This window comes from Muscardinus avellanarius (assembly GCF_963383645.1).
Source record: "Muscardinus avellanarius genome assembly, chromosome: 15".
Taxonomy (NCBI): domain Eukaryota; kingdom Metazoa; phylum Chordata; class Mammalia; order Rodentia; family Gliridae; genus Muscardinus; species Muscardinus avellanarius.
This window is the reverse complement of record NC_137801.1, coordinates 77,827,522-77,852,605: the sequence shown is the minus strand read 5'-3', so window position 1 is coordinate 77,852,605 and position 25,084 is coordinate 77,827,522. Positions and strand designations below refer to the sequence as shown.

The following is a 25,084-nucleotide window of genomic DNA, read 5'->3' as shown; positions in this document are numbered from 1 at the left end:
TAAAAAATGAAGAAATGGGATAAGAATGGTACTAAGAAATAAGAAAGGAAATAGCAAAATAAGAGTTTAAAATGAATGAGACTAGTTGATGAAGTTATTTTGTTTTTAAGACCATATATACCTGTAACTTGGAAAAACAAATAATAAAAGAAATGGGTAAAGGCAATCATATTTATGTTAATTTCCAAGCCTGTTTTTTTTTTCAGGCTAGAAATTTTTCTTAGATCAGGAACTTGTAACCAACTGCTAATTTGTATAATACACAGCCTCCTGATCAGTATTTTGAAAAAAAAAATAGTGATTAGAGTAATACCAACAGAGAAGATACTTCATTAGCTTGTTAGAGATTATATATATAACATATACATATAATATACCATATATATAATGTATTTATGTATGTATGTATACATGTATGTGCTGGGAATCCAACCCATGGCATTGTGCTTGCAAGGCAAGCACTTTACCACTGTAGCTACATCCCAGCCCAGAGACAGAAATAACTGAAGATGACACAGTGATTTTCCTTTGGGTGACAGCTCTGCTTTCTTCTGTGACACCTAGAATCTTACCTGAACAGAATAGCATCATCTGTTAGGAATTTTGGCAAGTTAGAGTCCCGCAAAGCTCTTATCAACACGACATCTTCACTTAGGTCTGGGTTCTCTCTTTTTAAAGACCTAAATTCAAGGGAATATTTCAGAAGATGTTGCAAGAACAAAAGACTGAATGCAATTTTCCCAAACTTTGGAAATTCTGCTGTAGAAAGCTGTGAGCCACCTTCCTCCCCCATGATTTCTGCAGGAGGAAGAGAATCATTTTGTCTCTTCCGTGCTCCTCGTCTTGTGCTGGCTGCATGGCCTTGAGGAGAATGACAAGGACATCTTCTCAAACACTCTCCCCCACCAACCCAGCCTTTATTTAGTTTTAGCTCATTTTCCCTGGATGCATCAAGATGACTCACATCCTGGTCACTTTCTTTTCTTCTCTTCCCAGAATGCCCTGCCGTGCTCTTTTATCCACTCTTATTTAACCTTCCGAACCCTGCCCAGTTACTTCCTTCTCTGTCCTCTATTCCACTCTCTAGCAAATCTATAGGGGTGCTCACAGCCCTATAGTTGCCTTACTACATTGTCCAGTCCCACTGAGCTGTAGTTGTGTTTCCTTAGTGCAAATGTATTAAAGCTCTTAGTTCATTAACCATTAAATAACAATCGAGTAAAGAGGAAATGTGAATCTGGAGAGGCTAAAAGAACAGGGGGTAGAGAGGGCAAGATTTATGTACAGTTGCAGGACCCAGGCAACAGGGGCCCTGGATATGCTAAGTCTGAGTTTGTGAGTCAGGGCCTGAGAGGAAGAACAAAAAGAACAGATTTTCCCAGAAACTCTGGGTAGGTTTGGGATCCCAGATGTAGTAGTTTCAAATAGTTTTAAAGAGAAAAAAGTTGGGAACTAAAAATGTGGAAAGAGTCTTGTTTTGCTGCAAACTAGAATGAACCTCAGTATTGGATCACACAAAAAACAGAGATGGAGTCCATGACATAAGCCTGGACTGAAAACGAATAAAGTTTCCTCTTGTCCTTGGGGCTTTTAAAGGCAACAAGTATGATTTGCTTTATTGTGTGTGCATGTCAGACGGTCTGGCTTTTAAGTGTAGCCACCCTGTCTGGTGGTAGGAAGGCCTTTGTACACTAAAACCCAATGTATGTGTTGAGGTCAGGGAAAATGAAAGTCCCCAAGGCCTAGTTGGATTTAGGCTCAGTCTGAGGGCGACCTTGCTGGATTTCATAATGAAGATCTGTCACCGTATCATAGAAGCGTCAAAGAAAGGATGCTGCAACAGCAGCAGCTAACATTTCTCAGTCAACGACTATGGCTCAAGGGTTGCCTTTGGTTACATGTTTCAGAAGTTTACTCTTGACCACTGTGGTTCCTTACCCAGCCATGACCAGGACAGACTTCACAGCTCTCATGCCGAAGTCATAGTGATCCTGCTGAGAGAGCTGTTCGCTGCAAAGCTTATACATCTGAGTCATTTTTCTTGCTAATATTTTGCTGGATTCGAATCCTTCAGAATATAGAATTACCTAGGATAGAAAAATATTATAATGCAATGTTTATTATCTTGTATTGATGACACTATATTAGCAAGATATCAATGTATGCAAAACCTTTTTCAGGCATAATGCCCTTTCTTGTTGCTATATCATTTAATAAAGTATTATAAATACTGAAGGGAAAAGAGTTTTCTGTTGCAGAGGAAGATGGCAGGTAGAATTCTGTGTGGGGATGCCTGGGTGCTGGTTCTGCTTCCCCTAGATAGATGAAGATGTGGCCTTGGTGATATTTGGTTCAAAGAACAGCAGAGTCCAATTTTTGAAAAAGTCCACATGTATGTTGGATAGCATTGCAAGTCCTGAGTTCAAAAGCAAGAATTGGGCTTCTCTAACCTGACAAGGATGCTACCCTGGAGGGCAGTATCAGTGACTTGCTGGGACTCAAGGGAAGCTACACCAAGGGTCGAAGCCTCTTTCCTGCTCCTGACAAGTTTTCTTTCTATAAGCCTGGGTCAATTAGCAAGTCATTTATTGTCCTTGGTCATAGAGAGAATCAAAGATGGAAGGCACCACTGTCCTAACTGCTACCCACCCCACCCCACCACAGAGGGTACTGAGGGACTCCTGAGATTCTGTAAGTGTTATACTAACATAAATTGTCATTTTAATGATAGGTTTTGGTATGATTCTAGTCCTAATAAGTTACTTTAACTTCATACAGAACATATTAAAGTTACTTGTTATCAAAGGAATTTATTAGTCACAGGAGTAACCTGTGCATTCTGAGAAATTCCTTCCTTAAGGAGGTAGTGTCCCTTGTTATAAAATGCAGTGCTAATCACAAGGGGCCTCCTGGAATCTGAAAATATTTTGTTTTCGGTGGTCAGACAAATAAACACATTTGTTAGAATTCACTGAGCTGGCCAGGCATGGTAGCATACACTTGTCATTCTAGTACTTGAGAGGCCGAGACAGGAGGGTGGCAGGTTTGAGGCCAGCCTCAGCAGCTTAGACCTTGTTTCAAAATAAAGTATAAGAAGGCCTGGGGGTACATCTCAGAAGTAGAATGGCTACAGTTTAAATCTGAATTAGGAGGAGGAGTTCACTGAGGAGTACACTTTATTGTATATAAACTATACTTTAATAAAGAGTTTCTTGAAAAATAAATGTAAAATTTATTTATATATAGATGCTTAACTAGTATAAAGGAACAAAAAACAGTATAAATAGAAACATGACTTGATAGATATAGAAATAACAAACATAATAATAAATACTTAATTTATTAGTGATTACCATTTCTTTACTAAGCTGTTATAGACTTACAGAGCAATCTCTTCCCTTCATCATGGTGATTAGTATAGCTTCTACCAACACTTCTTAACTCTAATAAAAAAAAACTTTGTGTGAAGTGAGAATAAAACTGCATTTTTAGAATAAATCGTGACATTTAAATTTTTAGAGATGAACTGATAAACTACAATTAACTGGTTAACTAAAACCATTGATTCATTCCAGTTTTACGCGACAAATATATTCTAGGTACGTTCTAGGAATTCTGAATATAGCAGTAAAACAAAAACAAAAATAAGCCAACATGCAGAACAACACATTCCATGTGATAATAATCGTGGCTGCACTTCAGAGCAAACAATATCATGTCACCATTATGAAGGGACTGTCATAAAGGAAACCTTCTGCCTTGATAAAATCAAATGGTAAATAAAAGTAACCATATTTAAAACTTTGCTTCTTAATAATATCGAGCTTACCTCTGCAATTAAAGCGTAATTTGGAACCATCATCGCAAATGGTCTAAAGAGGGCTTTCAAATTATCTGGCAACTCTGTTCTGCCCGCATAGCCAGGATTCATTGTAATGAAGGCTGCACACGTCATGACCAGCTTTATCTCCCGGCCCTCAAACATGAATCTAGAAAGCTTTCCAAAAAGATAGTGTAAGTCACCCTTTCTTCAGATTTTGTAAATTCTTTCATGTCTTACGCAAATTCAAGACTCGTGTAGAGGAACATTCAAATGTTGCTGAATCCTGATGTTGGACATGAGGGACCATTTCTCTCCTGATTCTTTCCAGCCTGTTTCCATTTCTTCTGGGTTCATTGTTTCTTACTCTGGGTCTCCCTTCCCCTTCCTTCTCCAATATATCTCTTCTTTCCTGGCCTGATCCTGAAATCTTCTAGGCCTCAACTGTCTTCTGTTTAGACCCTTTAATTCAACTGAGAGTTAATGGCCACTAAACCTTCACCACTCCCACTTTCTCGTATTCACCAAGGAATTCCAGTCTATCCTTGAGTCTTTGGGAGGTTAAGGCCCCACGGTCACTGGCGTTGGTACCACATTTTCATTCCGTTCAGCAGCAGGCACATGTTGAGCAGTTGTTCAGGCAGGTCCCTGCGATAGCCAAGGAGATGCACAGAGCTCAAAGAGACTAAGTCTTGAGCCTATGAGAAGCATCCGGGCTTGTTGTGCACAGTCAGACCTAGGGACCGAGACTGCATGGTGCCACAGATGCTACAGTGTGGTGTATGCAAAGCCCTTGAGGGAGGGGCAGTCTCCTGGAGACCGGAAGGATGAAGAGGGGGCATTTGCTGCCACCCAGAGGCCCTCTGCAGGCAAAAGGGAAAGGAGCAGGAAAGAGCACTGCATGTTCAGGGAAATGACCAGCAATCCACTTTGCGGAAGGGTAATACAGTTCCAGAGGGAAAGTATAGCTAGGCTGGGCCTGAGCACATTAAGCAAAAGAATTTAGCTTTTGTCCTATGGTAGGGGGGAAGCAGAAAGGACTTTTAAGGAGAGTGAAAGGATTAAAGGTGGTAGTGAAGAGGTTGGGCAGACTACAGGCAGGGAGACCAGTGAAGAACTGGCATTGGAGAGCTGATGACAGCCAGCATCCGAGAGGTGTGAATGGGGATGAGAGGTGTCCCAGAAATGCAGTCAATACAATTTGGTAACAGCTAAGGTTCTAGGTTGCTGGTAATGGGACAAACTGGAGGTGAATTCAAGGCTTCTAGTTGAGCCACTGTCTGAAGGTTCTATGACAGACCAGAGGAATACAGAGGAAAGACCATGGTGGAGATGGGGCAATATGTCACAGCCTAGAGGAGAGAAAGAGGGTGATGCCAGTGGAGCCTGTCCTGTTCTGCTGAGTGACTGAGCGTGCCGTTCAAACCTCTTCATGCCTGCGCTTTAGTTTCTTCATCTGTCCCAGGGGCTATATCCCACTCCAGTGTTCTCATCTGGACACTGGCAACTCGAGGACCAGGTTGGTTAATCTCAGAGCCCTCCCTCTTTCCCTCTACCTCACATGGCCGCCCTCTGAGTAGCCTGTGCTTACTCCCACCTCTGTTCTCTCTGGACCCTCCCCCTCGCTCTTCAGAGCTTTGCACTCGGCTAATTGCTCCACAAGATGATAATGATTTGCAGGTTATATCTGGAGGTCCTTGCCTTAAATACAGACCTTCCCAGAGTGTGTGACTTTCTTTCTTTCTTTCTTTCTTTCTTTCTTTCTTTCTTTCTTTCCTTCTTTCTTTCTTTAATTTAATTTAAATTTTTTTTGGTGGTCTGGGGATGGAACCCAGGGGCATTCGACCTCCGAGCTACACCCCCTGCCCTATTTTTTTTTCTTTATTTTGAAACAGGGTCTTGCTAAATTGCAGAGGGCCTCACTAAAGTAGCTGAGGCTGTCCGAGAACCACGATCCTTCGGTCTCCATCTCCTGAATGCTGGTATTACAAGCGTGAGCCACCACGCCTGGCTGAGCTCAGACTTTAGAGTCATAAAGATTTTGGTGTGTATCTTGGTTTGATGATATCTATGGGACTATTTTTTTTTAAATCTCTTTAAATCCTTTTTACCTATAACCTTGGGAAAGTATCATATACTTCACAAAGTTTTGGTGTAAAGATGAAATAACGATAATAGTATATAATTTAGAAAAACAATTTGACAACATGAATTGGACATTGAAGAGATATAATCCACCACAATGACTTACATCAGCAGCTTATTAAGGTCCAATTCCTGCTTTCTTTTTATTTGCTTTTTTTTCAGAGGAGATACCTGAAATACTCAATTCTTTACCAGGGTACCTTCCGATGAGCTACAGTTGAGTCTAAAAGTCCCTGCTATATGGTAAATCCATACTGATAGAGTCTGAGGAGGTGTGGGGCTCTTCTGACAGGGCCAAGGGAGTAGTGGGGAACCCTTGAGGGGCTCGGGAAATTCTAGTTTGTACAGGATGAGTCACCTTTGGTGACTCCATCTCAGAAGGCCAACACACAGACTGGTGTCTGGTCCCATTCTTTACTGCCATCAGCTTCCTAACATTAAACCTCCTTCTCCAGGAGCATGTTCATAGGAGGCTAAAGCAAACATTAAATAACAGGCCCACTGCAGTGTTTTAATTTGACCTCTGGGATTTTCCAGTCCAGTGAGTTCTGGACCCTCGAGATTCCTCATCTGTTTTTCCACTAGCGCTAGGCTGAGCCTGGGGCAATGATGAAGGCACTGGAGCCCAGAAGAGGCAGTGTTTGAGATACAGAGCAAAGAAATAAGAGTCAAAGGCAGGGACAAGGACCGTGAAGAAGAGAACAGGGAGTGGCGTGCAGAGGAACAGGGTGTGAGTGGGTGAGGAAGAGTTCCTCAAAGGGCAGGGACGGAGTCTCACAGGTCTTAGCACAGCATAGTCGTTTCTCTTGGTTGTTTGGATGAGAAATTACCCAAGAAAGCGACGTGTTTCTATAGCACTCACCAGTTACACTAGACACATGGACTAGGCAGGCTAAAGCTGGCATTCCACTTCCTAAAATGCAACAGCTGTGAGTGAATGACGCACCTAAGGAAGGCTACCACGATAGACAGGCATCTGGTGACTCACCTTGGCAGCTTTGGCATTCCTAATGGTAATGAGCTGCTGTGCAATGACGGAGAGGACCTCGATGTCGATTCGGTTAAACTCGTCGAAGCAGCACCAGGCCCCCGACTGGGCCAGGCCACTGAAGAAGCGGCCCATCATCTGAAATCAAAATTAAGACATGCAACTTGGGACTGCATAGTTCAAATCCTTCAAAAGTAAAACTTTGAGCCGAAAAATTAAGCAGAAAACAGTATCTGTGAATGAGCCACAGTCTTATATAAATACTGGGCTGTCAGATGTAAGCCTTTTTCTATAAAGAGAAATCTTTTGTCTCTGTCCGAGTGATCTGAATCTGATTTTTATTTTTTAGTAAATTGACAAGCTGACTGATTTTTCTTCTTCCATAATCTCCACTCACTTCTGCAAATACTCTACAGGTTTTCAACCTGTAGAGAAAGAGACAAACTTAAAGATTTTTTTAATGCCTTGGAAAATTTTCTTTCTTTCTTTCTTTCTTTCTTTCCTTTTCTTTTCTTTTCTTTTCTTTTCTTTTCTTTTCTTTTCTTTCTTTCTTCAGTACTGAGGATTGAACCCAGGGACATTCTATCTCTGATCCATATCCCCAGCCCTATTTTTATTCTTTATTTTGAAACAGGGTCTCACTAAGCTGCAGAAGGCCTCGTGATCTAGCTGAGGCTGGCTGCAAACCTGTGATCCTCCTGTCTCAGCCTCCCTAATTCTGGGATTACAGGCACTTGCCACCATGCCCTCTGCCTTGGAAATTTTTCTAATGGACGCTTTCATTGTCTTTGGTCGGTTCTCCAGATGGGAGGGCAGTACGTGACAGCCACTGAGCAGAAGGCATTGCTGTACAGGTTAAGGCAATGGTTCTTGCTTTATTCTACAAAAGAGTCCTAATGGCAGAGCAAGATGAGTATGTATTTGTGGCCATCTAAAGTGTACAATTTCTGTGGAGACTTGAATTTTGGGTTAAGCATTTATATACATATCGCATTATACTATATATCCATCTCTTTAAAAATAGAGCTAATGGTTTTTCTGTCTCCCAGATGGTCAACTGAGTATATATTGTGACCTCCTCTTCTTCCAATTCCCATGAATCACAAAAAAGACAGATGGATCTCTGTGTGCCTCTCTCCATTCTGTGTCTACATTTATAGCTGTGTCTCTTTGATAAAAGCATAATGGAAAGAGAAGCTAGAAGTAAAGAGAGAGCTTTGAAAAAAAATTCTGGAGGATAGAAAGCACATGGTATCAGACTGCCTAATTGGGAAGGGGAAACTGCAGAAGTGGAGCAGAACTGCCCTTCACTTGGGACTCCAAGGAACTCCAAACCCAACATCCATACACCCAGGGAGGGCAGATACGGGCTTCAGGGAAGTCTGTGGACACTAGCTGAAGATTGGCACTTGGAAAGATCGGGTTTGTCGGTTCATTCTGTTGGTCCTTCTCTTAAGCCCTTGAGATCTCAGCACTTTCTTGCACCAGGCTTAAAACCTAATACTGCCTTGTAAATTAAAGGAGAGGTCTGCTTTAGGGAGATAATAGAAGGTACTGGGAGAAGAAATTAGCTTGAGAGATAAGGAAAGCAGAGACAAAGAAAGAAAGGTAAGATTCCAGATCTGCACTTTGGCTGCTGAGATCCAAAAATCATAAAGAGCCCGGGGGTGAGAGAGCACGCTTGCAATCCCAAAGTTTGGGAGGCTGAGACAGGAGGATCGCAGGTTCACGGCCACCCTCAGCAACTTAGTTGGGCCCTCTGAAACTTAGTGTTTTAAAATAAAGAATAAGCCGGGTGTGGTGGCTCATGCTTGTAATCCCAGCACTTGGGAGGCGGAGACAGGAGGACCGCGCAGGTTTGAAGTCAGCAGCGCTGGCTTAAGGGACCCTGTTTCCAAAATTAAAAAATAGGTCTGGGAGTGTAGCCCAGAGGTAGATGGGTTTCCAGGAACCCCAGTACCAGTAATAAATAAATAAATAGATAAATAAATAAATAAATAAATAAATAATAAAAAATAGGGCTGGGGGTGTAGCTCAGAGGTGGAAAGCCCCTGGGTTCAATCCTAGTACAAAAAAAAATTATAAAGACAGCTTTAGCTAAGAGCAAAACCCACTGAAGCATGCTTTGTTAGGAGAAAAATCCTTATATGAAATTATATAGGGACTTCCTGAATTCCTGGCTGCTCCATGCCCACACAGTCACTGGGGAAGCCTGACACCATATATTCTCACAACACTCTTTCATTTAGAAGGATATTTTGGGGAAGTAAGCTATCCACACTAACCAACTTTGTCCATACTTATGGACGAAGACATGAAGATCAGCAAACAACGGAGAGAAATCAACATCAAGAAAAAGTTGGGCATGGTGGCACAAGCCTGTAAGGATCTCATGTTTGAGGATCTCATGTTTGAGCTCCAATCATTGTCTGAGTTAGTAAAAGAACACCAGGGAGTCTTATTATAGGATTTGGGCTTATATTAAGAAATTTAGGGGAAGGTTCAATGAAGAAATATTTTTCATTATATATTATTTTCCAGGACTGCTGTAACAATTTAGCATAAACTTCATGGCTTAAAGCAACAGAAATATATTTTGTTACAGTTCTGGAGGTTGGAAATCTGAAATTAGGTATTAGTAAAGCCACATCTCACTCAAAGCCTTCCCCCAAAAGCTCTAGAGGAGGAGATTCCACTGTCTTTAGATTGTAGTCCTTGCACAGAATCCTTAGTATTCAATGGCTGTCTCTTGTCTGTCTTCACATCCTTTTCTCTCTTTGTGACTGTATTCATATTTTTTCTTATAAAATATATCAGTTATTGGAATAGAATTCATCCAATTCCAGTATGATTTCATCTTAACTAGATCACATCTGTAAGAATTCTATCCTCAAATCAGGTAACAGTCACAGGTACTAGGTGTTGGGACTTGAATAATATCTTTTTGGAGGACACAAATCAACACGCAATGCTCTGGATTTGGTATTGGTAGAAAACAGGGGCGAATCTGTAGTACATTCCATAATATTGTTTGCCTGAGAGGCTGGTGGACTGTCTGCACGCATTGGTAAAGATGGAAGAGTTACTCTGGTTAGCAGGAAGAGCAGGGTGAACAGCCAGTTTTGTGATTTGGATAGAGGTGAAATTGTCAGTGTTCAATTAAAGAAGAAAACAGGCTGTGTGAATTAGGTTGCCTCACAGTGGATCACAGTCAAAGACTGTTTTCCCCCAGAGACTGGTTGTTTAATAATTGACCATAGAAATAAATTTTTGACCTATTTTGTTTTATGATGTTTTCTATTTTTATTTTGAGCCTGTTTTGTTCCAAACATACCAAGGAGGTGAAAGAAGGTTTTTAATCATCTAGCTTAAAAAATGACCAATGTTCTGCTACTTAAAAAAAATGCACCCCAACATTTTGTTGCTGCTGGAGTATTTTAAAGCAAACTCTTGGCATCACATTATTTCATCATAAAATTTCTAATATGTAAAAGCCTAAAATTTCAGGTCCTATGCCAGACCTCCAAACCAGAATATGCATTTCAATGAAAGACCTCCATGTGATTAATATGTACACCAAAGTTAGAAAATACTGGCCTAGAAGTAAAGAAAGTGGAAGATAAATGAATAAGCAATCTATTAGCCCTGCTACTCAGAATGCTTTCTTTGAATGGCAGTTTTGTGATGTGTTGGTCCTTTTCTATGGGTCTAATATTTCATTAAATTCCACAATAAATAATCTTTGATATTATATGTTCTGAAAAAAGGGGTTACATTTTTACATTAAATCCCCAAAGCAAAAATAATTAGTTATAAAATAACATGTAAATTTCATAAAGCTTGACATAGTAAAAGTGAAACTAGAACACAAAGTTGGAAGCCTGCATCTATTTAACATCTCATTTAATAGAATGAGCGATATTCAAAGCTGATATGTTACAAGTATAGAAAGAAATTTATGGTATTAAAACAACCACTAGAAGAACTAAAAGCAAACAAGGACAAATATTTCAAAAGTTCAATTTTGGAAAACTGCAATTCCAAAAGTTTCTTTCAGGGGTTTTTCCAGCAAGGCTGGTTGAAGAATAAAAGCCTTGCTGGGCGTGGTCGCGCACACTTGTAATCCCCACCCTTGGGAGGCAGAGACAGGAGGATTGCGCAGGTTCGAAGCCAGCCGTGTGCTCTGGCTTAGGAGACCCTGTTTCCAAATAAAAATGTAAAAATAGGTCTGGGAGTGTAGCCCGCAGGTAGAAGGGCTTCCAGGAACCCCAGTACCACCAAAAGAAAAAAAAAAAATAAAAATCTCAACCAAAGTAACATTTCACGACAGACTGAATATAGAAGCAAGTATGAGAACCTGGCTATCTTCTAATGTTTCTATTAAGCCAAACATTAGAGATTTTTAAAAAGTTTAAAGAATTCCACCAAATTTTTCCCCCTGTACTAAAAGGAACCACTTGCTAAAATTCTTATCACAAATTCTGACCTCCTATTTATTTCATTCTTAGTATGAAAATCTCTGGATTGTTCATCTTTTCCTGTAAACTTTTTTTGTTCTTAGGATCCCGGGATACTACATCTGGTATCTCATCTGATTTCTTTCTCCTTACTGACATATATAGACTTCTTTTTACATTTCCCCACCATTTGACAAATCCTCTGTGGCCTTCATTCTTCCCTGGATTACCCAGACCACCATGTGTTGACTCTTCTACCTTTTTCTATGTATTTCATTTTAACCGTAGCTTGCCCCACTTCTGTTCCTTGTCCTCCATGACTTCTTTCTCTCCTTGTTTTGCTGTATCATGTTGCAAATAGAGAAAGCCACATAAAACACTCAGTATAGAGGTGAAGGAACTGTACCTTGTAGTCCAGACCATCGGAGCAGTTAAAGACCACACACTGGATGGCAAGAGCTTTTGCCAGGTCTTTTGTGGTCTCTGTTTTCCCAGTGCCAGCAGGACCAGCTGGTGCGCCCCCCAGGTCGAGCTGCAAAGCCCCCATGAGGCAAAGATAGCAGCGATCCTAAAGAGATTGGGAAATGGTCATTACTGAAGGGAACTGACTTAAGCCACAAATTTATAAGTCCTTTCTTTTCTATAAGAGAACTGTCACTATTGTTCACAAAAGGTTTTGTAGCCATTGAAATAGGCTCAAAGATCCACAAACATAATTAAATGATGTAAATTTTTGCCATACAAAGAATTTATCGTAGGAAAGCCTTTTAAAAGCAGTTCATATTAGATGAAACTTTTCAGGATTGTTTTGATTAAAAAAAAAAAGCACTGTAGTTAATATTAGTCAAAGTGACCAGTTACTTACTGTGAGAGGAGTAATAACCAGTCTTGGGCATGCTCCTAAATATTCATAGCCATAAGTGTACTGGGAGAGTGCCATTCTAGCTACACAATTGTCCAGGTCTATATCCCAGTAGTAGCGCAGCTGTCTTTGCCAGTCAAATGACTCAACTGCGTTTACCTGCATATGGGATATAGATATAGAGATATCATAGACACTATACTTTCAGAAAGAAGTATGTAATTTTACTCACGTGAAACATTTACCTTGGTTTGAACAAGTTCAGTGACTATATCTCTTGCATGTACATCAATGGTAATCAACGCAGTTATAATGTTTCTGTGTAATTTAGGTAGACTACCTCGAACTATTGCAGCCAGGGCATTTAGTCTCTACAAATTAAACAAAAAATTGTCACTGTTCATCTTCAACATCGGCTTGCATACATATATTTTTACTATTGAATTTAGAGTAAACAGTTGCTAAAACCATCTAACTCTCAAAAGTTTATAGCTCTGTGACAAAAAAAGCATACTACTTTTTTTCTTTCAGGGATGGGAAGTGAACCCAGGACCTCATACATGCTAGGCAAGTGCTCTACCACTGAGCTATGGCCCAGCCCTAATCACATAGTTAGGAAATGGCAAAATGAGACTGAAGTAGACATGTGCTTCAAGGAAAGAAAGCCCATGTTCTAATACTATATGATGGTAATTAAGACTGTTCTGCCTCAGAATTTAATGTGCTTAAAGGTGATACTCTTCGTGTTCAGGGGTAGTTTATCCATTGATAATCAGAAAACCTAAGTATTTTAACCAAAACAATGGCTGATTAAATAAGAACATTTTTTTGAAAGCTTTAGCTCCTGATTTTCACCTAAGTTGTTATATTTTTTATCTTTTTCAAAGAAGAGTGGTACTGCTGAAGGCCTGATGCTGCCAGTTGTTTCCTTTGTTATGCAAATAATGTAATTTGATGCAAATTGCTTGTCTACATTTGCCTTTTTTTTTTCTTTGCCTGTGCTTTGCTATCTGTCCAAGAAATCAATGCCAAGGCCTTTGTCATAAAGCTTCTGCCTTACTACCAGAAGTTTTACAGGTTCAGGTCTTATGCTTATATCTTTAATCCATTTTGAATTGATTATTGTATATAAGAGTCTATCATCACCTACAGCTAAATAGCAAAAGTCCAAATAAACCAATTTAAAAATGGGCAAAGGACTTTAATAGATGTTTCTCCAAAGAAGACAGAAAGATGATGAATAGGTATATGAAAAGATGCTCAATATCACTAATCATCTAGGAAGTGAAAATCAAAATTATAATGTTAGGCACAAGGATGGCTATAGTAAGTCTACAGTTATACCACTCTCAATGTATCGAATCTTAGAAGCTATGCAGGGTTGGGCTCTGTTAGTACTTGGATAGGATGGTTATAATAAAAAATAAAAAGACAGTAAGTGTTGGCAAGGATGTGGTGAAAAGGGAACCCTATTCACTGTTAGTTGGAATGTAAAATGGTGTCACAACTATGGAAAACAGTATGACGAGTTTTCAAAAATGTAAAATGGAATTACCATATGATTCAGGGATCCCACTTCTGGGTACATATAAAAAAGAATTGAAATCAAGAAATTCTAACAACATGAACAAACCTGGAGGACATTAGCCAACCGAAATAAGCCAGTCACAGAAGGACAAATGCTTATGATTCCACTTATGTAAGGTATCTAAAATCATTAAATCCATAGAAACAGTTTAGAATGGTGGTTACCAGAATCTGGGGAGAGGGGGAAACAGGGTTTTTCTGTATAAAGTTTCTATACAAAATCAATAGGTTCTAGAGATCTGTTGTATAAAGTTGTGCCTGTTGTTAACAACACTGTATTTTGTTTATTATTATTACTATTATTATTATTATTGTTAATATTTATTTTTGGTGGTACTGGGGGTGAAACCCAGAGGCTTTCTACCTCCGGGCTCTACTCCCAGACCTTTTTTTATATCTTATTTGGAAACAGGGTCTCACTAAGTTGCTGAAAGCCTCACTAAGTAGCTGAGGCTGGCTTCAAACCCGTGTGATCCTCCTGTCTCAGCCTCCCAAGCGCGGGGATTACAAGCATGCGCCACCACGCCCGGCTTGTACTTATTTTTAATAAAATAGACTAGGCCTAGCTGTAAAATAGCATTTCCCAACTACAACTAAAAATGTTTTGTAGAATAGTAGATCCATTCACTCATTTATTGTTTTATTGATAGTTTCCTGACTATAATATAGCAGAAAAACATAACTGAGCCCAGAAATAGAAATGGTACAAATTCTGAGGTTTTCCTGGATTAAAGAAACTTCTGTTAGAGGTATCCAGAACCTAGTAAACAGAGGACTCCTTAAGAGATATTTATCATTCACCTAGAATTGGGTGCACAAGAGTGCAGGGTAAGAAAGACCTGGGAATTAGACCAGAGACTGCAGTTATCTGAAGAGGGCATCGGGCCAATGTTCCAACACATAGGCATGAGCAAAAATGTCATCAGCAAAACTCCAAAGGCACAAGAAATTAAACTGAGGATTAATATGTGAGATTGTAGTAAACTGAAAAGCTTCTGTGTATTAAAGGAAACTCTCAATAATCTCAAGAGAGAGCCAACAGAATGGGAGAAGATCTTTGCCAGCACTCCTCTGATAGAGGACTAATACGTAAAATATACAAAGAACTCAAGAAACTCACCACCCACCTCCCTAATAACCCAATTACAAAATGGGCAAGTGAACTAAATAGACACTACACAAAAGAATAAATACGAATGGCCAATAGATGTATAAAAATGTTCAACATCATTAGCAATCAGAGAGATGGAAATCAAAACTACCCTGAGATTTCACCAAACCTCAATTAGAATAACTATCATTAAAAATATGAACAATGATAAATGCTGGTGAAGATGTGGAGAAGTAGGAACTCTGATACATTGTTGGTGGGACTGCAAATTAGTGCAACCACTTTGGAAAACTGTGGAGGATCCTCAGAAGAATGAACCTAACATATGACCCATCAATACCACTCCTGAGTATCTACTCAAAAAAACTGAAACCAAACTACCATACTAATACATGCATATCTATGTTTATAGAAGCACAATTCATAATCACCATACTTTGGAACCAGCTGAGATGTCCATCAACAGATGAAAGGATTACAAAATTATGGGATATATATATATATATATATATATATATATATATATATATACACACACACACAATGGAAATCTACTCAACTATAAAGAAGAACAAAATTATATCATTTGTAGGGAAATGGATGGAACTGGAGAATATTATGCTACATAAAGTTGTTCAGTCACAAAAAATGAAGGGTCAGATATTCTTCTTCATATGTGGAAGCTAGGAAGAAACTGGAACATAGGCAGGACTCCAGACAAAGGATAAACCTTAATAGAGTAAAGGAAGGGACCTAAATGAGGGAGATGGGAAGGGGAGGAAGACTTGAAGAAAGAAACAGCTCAATGGACATGGTGTACATACACAAACTTATCAAAGTCAATTACTTGTGCTGAGCGTGGAAGGTGGGGTGGACACTGGAGAGGCTCACACGTCTGCATGTATGCCTCCATCACTCTGAATTGAATCAAGATGTATGATTACAATGCATAATAAAAAGATATGTAATTATAATCCTGATGTTTTCATCTTGAATTGTTTTTCCTTCTATTTTTATAAGTATTCATATAAATACTAAACAAATGCCAAAAGTGTCCCTATGGAAAGTTGAACACTCATGATTTTAGTAAGAACTTTAGAATCATGTCTGACTTGTCAGAGCATTAGAACTTCTGAAATAAAGCACATTTGTACTAACCACTGTATTAAAAACCCCTAATGCTGTCCTGCAGGGCAATATTTTCAATGTTACTCTATTAAAAATCTCATCTCAAATCTTAAAAATTTTAAAAAGTAAAAGAAAGAAAAAAAGACACATCATTTACCACTTCCATTATAGAGTCAATTCTCATATCCTTGACTTTGGGCTGGACTTAGTGAATTCCTTGACAAAAACAAAGTAGCAGCAGTGATGTTATGTGGTTAATAAGGTTATATCATAAAATTCAGCCTATCTGCAGCTTCTATCTAGGCCTTTTGGAATACTTTCAGTTTTCGATCTGCAAGTTGCCAACACGTAAACTTCCATGTTCAAGAGGCTACCTGTAGGCACCCTTGTCAAGAACCAGTTGAAGCCGCCTCTCCAGGAATTTATTTGAAGGAGACAGCAATAGAAGGTAGGCAGCCTTGGAGGCTGGACTACCAAATCTAGAACCCAAATACCACTGGGTGACTTTCTTTCATGACCTTTGGCATAGAAGGATCATGCACAAATATTCAAAACACAAAACATTGAAATAAAATAAATTATACTTTTGAGCTGCTAAAAAAAAAAATCTCACCTCAAAATTTATTTTTTCAAAAGCTTCGAGGGCCTCTATATGAGTCATCTCTTCTGTTTCCAGGCACTCAGTCAAGTCACGGCACCACATAATTTGAGAAATAGTCAAGATAACCTGAAAAAAAAAAAAACCCACACAAATTTTTTTGTGTGTGTGTGATACTGGGGGGTGGAACCCAGGGGCTTTCTACCTTCGAGCTACACCCCTAGCCCTATTTTTTATTTTTCATTTTGAAACAGGGTCTCACTGAGTTGCAAAGGCCGACGTAGCTGAGGCTGTCCACAAACTGTGATCCTCCTGTCTCAGCCCCCCAAGAGTTGGGATTACAAATGCACGCCACCATGCCTGGCTAAAAGAACTTTCTTAATAGTGTGTGAGGCATCCTAGCAAAGATGGATAAAGAAGTGAAAGTTTAACCAGTGTCTTACCTGTGAAGGGTGGCCAGCAACCACCCAACTAGTCCTTGGCTTCCCCTGATAGTCAGCGATGGCAGCTTTGCACAGGCGCCGCAGAGATGTGAACATGGCTTCTTCCACTTTCCCAAGCCATTCCTCCACGTTGCCCCGAGCCTTGAGGCCTTTCCCCAAGCTCACCTACATGGCAATCAGAGCAACGACAAAGCCACTCTGGTGAGGTTTGTAAGATGCGCCTCTCTATTTCCCTAATAGAACCCTGACTTACGTAAATACTGAAGCCTACCACAAATCCAGAAGTGTTCTATTAATATCCCATCACACCCCACATCCCAACACTTACTGCTTTGTTTTACTGCTTCCTTTTGGAGCCAATTCCTTGAAAAAGACATCTATGTCTGCTGCATGAGTTTCTTCAATTATTTTATTTTATTTTATTTTTTTTGGTGGTACTGGGGTTTCTGGAAGCCCTTCTACCTCCGGGCTACACTCCCAGACCTATTTTTATATTTTTGAAACAGGGTCTCTTACGCCAGCGCGGCTGGCTTCGAACCTGCGCGATCCTCCTGTCTCCGCCTCCCAAGCGCGGGGATTACAGGCGTGCGCCACCACGCCCGGCCTATTCTTCAATTATTTTCATTTTCATATTTAATGTCATCTGGTTTTTACCCCTCCTACTTTTCCTCTAAACCTCTTCTCATTAAAGTTATCCATGTCCTTCCAACTGAAAGGTTCAACTGGCACCTTCAGTACTCCTCACATTTATTTCTCAGACTTCCAATGGCTTGACTGAGCTCACACTACTCCCGTAGATGCACCACTTTGCTCTAAGTGGACCCAGTTCCTTGGAATTTCCCCTTGTGGTTCTTCTGTCTGGTATACCCTGCCAGGGCAGGCACTTCTCTTCATCTTCCCTAGCTCTCTGTCTCTCTCTGTCTCTCTCTCTCTAGCTCTCTCTCTGTTTGTGCATGTCACTTCATTCCTCACAGTGTGCTAGTGCCTTCCCTTGTGCAGTGTCCACTATGCACAGGTGCTGTGAAGTGCCCTGGAGATGCCACCCCCAGTAACTAACACCTACTGCTTTAAGTGATTTACATAAAGTGACACCACCTGAAAGTCCTTGTCATCCCATTAATCAGATACTGTTACTAATCCCCATTTAGGAGATGAAAGCGTGGGTCTTGAGTCTGGGTGATGCGGCAGAGAACTGGCAGTCTTTATACCAGTCCAGTCACGCCTCTTGTGGAGAGAAGGGTAAGACACAGTTCCAATTTTCTCCACTCTGTTTCTAAGAACAGAGCATGTGTGTCTGTTAATGCATTCATTATGGTGTGTGTGTGTGTGTGTGTGTGTGTGTGTGTGTGTGTGTGTAGTACTAGGGATTGAACCCAGGGGAGTTTTACCTCTGAGCTACATCCCTAATCCCCTTAACCCCATATATATGTTTATTTACTTATATTTGGAAACATGGTCTCCCTAAATTGCTGAGAGACTCCCTTAAATTGCTGAGACTGGCTTTGAACCTGCAGTTCTCCTGCCTCAGCCTCCCAAGGACTGGGAATGCTATCGTGAACCACTCCCACTTGCCTAGCTCACTATGGTGATTTTTAAAAGTTATTCGATAATTTCTCCATTATATTTTGAGCCCTTTGAGGGAAACTATTTTATCTCGGTTATTCTCAAAACCCCTAAACTAACAGTGCACCAGGCATGCTTAGACATGAGTAGACATCTGCTCCAACCCTAGAAGAGTAACAAAGTTTATCTCTGAGCAATTATAATCCAAAGCACCTTACCCTTTCTCCCTCAGGTGACAGCATTGCCAAAATATCATTAGTGTAGACCTTTTCTGGCTCCCCATCAACACCAGGGATTTTCCCTTCAGCAGGAGGCATGAGAGCAAACTCGAGCTTAGAAATGGAGTCGAAGCATTTCCGTAAGTGTGGCTGCACCGCTTGTGGATTCCGTGTTTGGGCCAAGATCTCCAGAAGTTCATCATTTGACAAGAAGTAAAATCTGGATGAAAGAGAGACCTTAAAATATAACTTGAAATTTAAGCTAAGCCTTAGATGGACATGAAAGATAAATTCCTTAGGCCCATCTCTTCCCATCCACCAATTTTCTAGACCTCTCTTTACAGTGGTTCTAGGTTTCTGAGGAGACCACATTACTCTAAATAAGTTTTCTCTGAATATTAGTGATGATGTAGCTTAAACATCTAGAGTTAGTGGCTAGTACATAAAAGATATTTTTCATAAAAATTGTGAAAATGTTAGCTGTTGTTTTGTTCTCATGTGTTTCTTACTTGAATTTGAATTCCCAGAGTGAAGATATATTATTTGTTCTTACTAGAATCTGCCTAGCACCTCACACATACCTAGTACTCAATATATTATTTGTTGAGCAGATAGTAGATGGGTGCGTGGTCACAGAAACCTCTGTGGATGTATATTGGCCTTTATCACAACCCAAAGACATATGCTCTTCCCTGTAGCACATACTATGTGGAAAGTGGCAGAATATAATTTTGCCAACACACCATCTCCAACTATATGAAGGCTATACTCAAGTAGAAAAAAGCATTTTGTATACATTTCAATATCATTACAAGTAAGATAGGTAAAAAAGAATTTGTGAACTTATAGAATAGGGGGTTGGCTAGTTATAGCCCACAAGCTAAAATCAGGCTTGCCATCTCTTTTTGTAAATAAAGATTTATTGTCACATACTAGGCCTGCAGAAATATTGTCTATGGCTATTTTTTTTTTACTACAATAGTGGAACTGAGCAGCTGCCACTGACTGGATGGATTGAAAAGCTTTAAATGTTTTCTCTGTGACCTTTTATTAAAAGGTGGGTTGATCTCCACTCTAAATAAATAAAAATAACATTTCAAGTGACGGACTCTAGGTAATACAGTTTCTATATTATGTTAATCTTTCTAATGCAATCTAGCTTCTTATCCCAGATGACTATCCTAGTTCATTCTATAATAGGCCAGAGAATTAACTATTAAGGTTTAAGACAGTGGTTTTCAAAATAATTTCCTTTCTTTTCAATCAGCAAGGGTCCTTTTACTGCAGTCTCTCTCCTTAACTCCCTTATGTCTGCTGAAGGCCTAACCATTTAGGAAATGCCCTGGATTGCCGGTTGTCAACTTAGAAATATCCTTGCATTGTGGAAGAGCTGGGATAATATTGCTCAGATGCTTTTTCCAGCAAGGTTTCAGATTGGAGTCCTCCCATAGATGCTTTTCTGTGAGACCGAGCAGGTGCAGGGGAAGCGGAAGCCCTCACTCTCCACTCAGGCATGGATGGACTGATGAAGGCGGGTTTTGTCCTTGGTTGTTGGGCTTCCTCCTGGCAATCACCCCTTTTTTGTTGCAGGGAGCTGAGCTTTGGATGCAACTGTCTGAGGTCTCCACCTGTTCTTCCAGCTTTCCTCAAAGCAGCCCTCAGTTTTTCCCTTCTGCCTCTAACAACTGTGAAAACCTCTAACTCCCTGTATGAAACCTTCGTTTTCAAAACTACTGTGGCTTCCGTATTACTGACTGAACCTTGTCCCATGATGTGACTGTGACTAGAGAGAGGTTAAAAAACGTAACTGCTTCAGTATCTCTTTTGGCTACAGCTCTAGAATGAGTGTTGCCAGTGATGCCTGCATTTCAAAATAAAATGCCAGGTTTCCTGGGACCCTCTTGCAAAGAGAAGGGTGAAATCTCCAAAGCCCTCACTCACTTGAGGAAATAATAATAATGTTAAAGATGGAAACAGGAAGATTTGGGGGAAGGAATGTGCCAAGGATTACCCCTGACCCACAAGGAAGGGTAAGCCACAGTCTACTCGAGCCTAAGTATCTTGGTGGGCTTAATATTTGCCTTTACATTCAACCTAAAGAAAACTGCTCAGGCATCCTAAGTCTCTGTAACCTTTCCCATATAGACCCATGCACACACTCCCACCTGTCCGTCAGTCACACCCGCCTGCCTGTCTGTCAGTCACACACGCCCACTTGTCCATCAGTAAAGCAGTAGAACAACGTTGCAGTCAAGGATCCTCCAGCACTTACTCACTTAAATCTTTACCAAATATTGTGAATTTATTCTTGAAATTTATGCTCCCCAATCAAAATACTAGCTGGCTTTTCATTATCATAGATTTTTCCTGTTTCTCTCTATGGTTCTGTAAGGTTTTGAGGGTCTAATCGTAACCTCCAGTTTATAGTAAGTCCACTACCAAGAGACATCTTAGGTTGCTTTATGAACCTACCTTGGAAAGATAACTCTTTTTGATTCTAAATATGCCTCTAGGCATTTCTGAATTTGGTCAAGTAAGGCATTATTGTTTTGAAAAGTCTCCAGAAGCCCTGTTCATTAAAAAAAAAAGAGAGAAAGAATTGTCAAGATATACTAAAATAGAAAACTTAGTTTTATTTATTTATTTATTTTGGTGGAACTAGGGATGAATACAGAGGGATTCAGCCTTCAAGCTACACTGTCAGCCTGATTTTATTTCTTATTTGGAAACAGGATCTTGCTAGTTTGATGAGAGTCTCACTACTTGTTGAGGCTGTCCTTGAACCTGTGATCCTCCTGTCTCGGCCTCCCAAGTACTGGATGACAGGCATGTACCGCCATGCCTACTTTGAAAGCTTAGTTTTAAATGAAAGTAAAACATAATGTTAACATTTAAAAAGCTCTAGTGTTAATTTGATAAAAGAATGGGCTAATAAAATGAAGAGATTGGCTAAGAATGTTTACTATTACTTTTAATAACATTAAATTGAATATTAATTTTAATATATATCACATATGGACGTGTTTGTTTGTTTTGGTAGTGGTGGTTGAACCCAGGGGCATTCCACCTCTGAGTTACACCCCCAGCCCTTTTTATTTATTTTGGAACAAGGTCCTGATAAGTTGCTGAGGGTGTTGCTGATGCTGTCTCCAACCTTCAATCTTCCTTTCTTAGCCTCCCAAGTACCAAAATTATAGGCGTATACCATCATGCCAGACTTAAATAAATATATTTAACGTGAAACTTTTTTACGTGGCATTCTTCATGACTCTCCAAACAAAGCCAATCTCGGTAGCCTCTCATTCTCCATCAATTTGTTATCTGTGTCTATTCTTAATCCACTGCTATCATTAAATGCTAAAATTATGGCAATGGGACACTATGTCTCCATTATTAAACTAAAGCTCCTTACAAAGAAGCATCTGTGTCTCACTCATTTTTGTAGTTTTGGGGCTGGTCATGAGGGCTGCCCCTCAACCTGCCCAAGAACCGAATCCAAAGTCTTCACCACGGTCTCCAAAGTCCCCGTATGCACCCACGCACAGTCACCTCTCTGGCCCCACCTCCTAAGCCCTTTTCCTCATACCCGCCACTCCAGCTCACACTGACTTCCTTGCTAACAGTTGTACATGTTGAGCACAATCGTACCTGAGATGCCTCGACTTTGTTATTCAACCTCTGCCTTTAACACTTCTCCTCATATCTGGATATATTTTTCACTCCCTCTTTCCGGAAGGTTTTTGCTCAAAAAGCCACTTTGTCAAAAAGTCTTCTAGGGCATCTTTGTGTGCGTTTATGCGTGCGCGCGTGCACACACACACACACACACACACACACACACACACACACACAGCGGCCCCCAGCCACACTCTAGTCCTATTACCCTTTTGCCTCTGGTCCTTTTGTTTCTCTTCATAGCTTCAGTTTTGCTTGAAATGTATACAAGTCTAGAGTTCTTTATCTAAAATCCTTGGGACCATCTAGATGTATTTTGGAATCTTTTTTTTTTAATTTCAAAAGTTATTTTAGAACTCTCTAATTAGACATAAGTATATTGTTACAGCAAAAGATTTGAGGATGACAATCGATTAGGTAAGGTGGACAGAGTAATGACCCATCGGCAATGTCCCTGTCCTAATCTCTAGGCTTGTGAATAGCTTAGTTTATAAGGAAACAAGAACTCTGTAGGTGTGGTAGAGTTAAGGATCGTGGGATGGGGTGATTATCTTGGATCATCTGGTGGGCCCAATATAATCAAAAGGGTCCTTGTAAGAGGGAGGCTGAGGAGGAGATATAATGACAGAAGCAGAGACTGGTGGGATATACTTAATGATTGGCAAGGTCCATGAGCCAATGGCCTCTATAGGCCCTTAAAAAGCCAAGAGATGACAGTAATAAAGGTACAGTGTTCAATCAAGTACTGAATGTAACACAAACATTTTAGATGATTGCAAAGTCCCTTTCTTCCTTTGTTTGCTTTGTACCTGGTTGAGTAGCAGCTCGAAGAGCATTAGGCAGCCTGTTCACTTTCCTCATGATTTCCTTCCATGACTTGTCCACCTGAAGGAACATCTTGGCCTCGGCGGGCAACTGCCTCTGGATGTCTGGAGCATTAAAAATACTTTCCAGGTAGAGCCAGTTTCTCTGGCAGTTCAGCCACTCTTCCTAGGAGAAAAACATGGGACCCATCAAAACTTAATTTCCATATTTAAGACATATATACACATTAAAAAATCATTGCACTCTATCTTTTTCTTCCGGGACTGTTTTATGGCTCCTCACAGGTCCTTGAAAATGAAATTTTCTTAAAGGGCTCAAGACTCCCTTCAGCCTGATTTTACCCATTCTCCACCTGAACAGAGTTATTATTAGTTTGTTGTGTGATGACCAGAATATTCCTTGAGAAATACGATGAAAATTCCCAGAGGAGACATTGCAGGGGGAGCAAGTGCTTATTTTATCTGAAGTATTGGGGAGGGAGGTGGCAAGTTTGATGACAATTTCTAAATGTATATGGGGTTATTATCGAAAACAGTTTGTTTTGATATGAGATCTTGCTGTGTTGCCCAGGCTGGCCTCAAACTGATGCTCTTCCTGCATCAGTTTCCTGGGTAACTTGGACTATAGGTCCACACCCACTGAAAATGACTTGCTTTTCTTCTTTCTAAATTATGTAGCTCTTTCTTTACATTTTTGAAAGAAAATATAAGTTATAAAACTTGCTCATAACAAAACACATAGGATATACAAAAGACAGAGCATGCAAAATACTGTGCATTGCTTTTCCATTCAGAGAAAATTGCTACTCGTAAAAGAAAACAGATATGCAATATCAAAAATTTTTAAAAAAGTGTAGATCTTGCCTTCCTCCGTGTCTCCTGCCATTGCAGATGTGGGCAATGCGTTTCTCACTCCCCCTACAGGTTTGAGAATTGTGTCAATTCCTAGTGTCACAGCCACCTGCTGGTTTATCCCAGGATTCATACTTTCTAAACAGCTGGTCCTCCGGAGGGTCCCCATTTCTTAGCACAGGCATCTTTTAAAGGCCTCTGTGGAAATGTCCCTCTCACTCTGGTCTGCAATCTTTCCCTTCATAGACCTCAGCTATCAGTACAGAGGCCAGAAGGGTCTCTGTGGTGTTCACTGAAGAGGTTAGACTTGTGAAAAGGTGCTCTTTGAAATAAAGTTGGAATACATTTTTTTCCTACTTATTGACCTTATTATTTCACAGAAAACTTTCCATATTAGAATATGTAGAATTTTTTTTTTTTTTTTTTTGGTGGTACTGGGGATGGAACCCAGGGGCCTTCTACCTCCGGGCTACACTACCAGACCTATTTTATATTTTATTTGGAAACAGGGTCTCTTAAGGCAGCCGAGGCTGGCTTCGAACCTGTGTGATCCTCCTGTCTCAGCCTCCCAAGCGCGGGGATTACAAGCGTACACCGCCACGCCCGGCTAGAATATGTATAAATTGAAACATAACTAAAACAAATTAAACATCTGAAGTCTGAGAGATCAGAACAAAGTGAGATCAGTGTAAGTAGGTTCTTTGTTCGCTGCGGAATAATTTGAGGTAGAGAAGAGGAGGTGTGCCCCACCTGGAAGGATTCCGAGGAGACTTCAAGCAGCAATGAGCATTCTTCCAGGAAATGTAAGGTTGC

At 40.2% G+C, this 25,084-nt stretch overlaps 1 protein-coding gene across 1 annotated transcript in view; it reads right to left on the bottom strand.

Annotated features, from left to right (window-relative positions):
• The window catches only part of DNAH6 (dynein axonemal heavy chain 6), a gene marked incomplete at both ends in the record, with an annotated part of 205,522 nt that overhangs the window by 100,286 nt on the left and 80,152 nt on the right, over window positions 1-25,084 (bottom strand). The window contains 12 exons of the mRNA XM_080711415.1: window positions 573-680; window positions 1,939-2,087; window positions 3,830-3,997; window positions 6,954-7,091; window positions 11,817-11,978; window positions 12,276-12,431; window positions 12,518-12,643; window positions 16,712-16,825; window positions 17,140-17,304; window positions 18,921-19,140; window positions 21,393-21,489; window positions 23,405-23,585. Coding sequence (XP_080567541.1) covers window positions 573-680; window positions 1,939-2,087; window positions 3,830-3,997; window positions 6,954-7,091; window positions 11,817-11,978; window positions 12,276-12,431; window positions 12,518-12,643; window positions 16,712-16,825; window positions 17,140-17,304; window positions 18,921-19,140; window positions 21,393-21,489; window positions 23,405-23,585 — 1,784 coding nt within the window. The remainder of the gene's footprint in view (window positions 1-572; window positions 681-1,938; window positions 2,088-3,829; window positions 3,998-6,953; window positions 7,092-11,816; window positions 11,979-12,275; window positions 12,432-12,517; window positions 12,644-16,711; window positions 16,826-17,139; window positions 17,305-18,920; window positions 19,141-21,392; window positions 21,490-23,404; window positions 23,586-25,084) is intronic.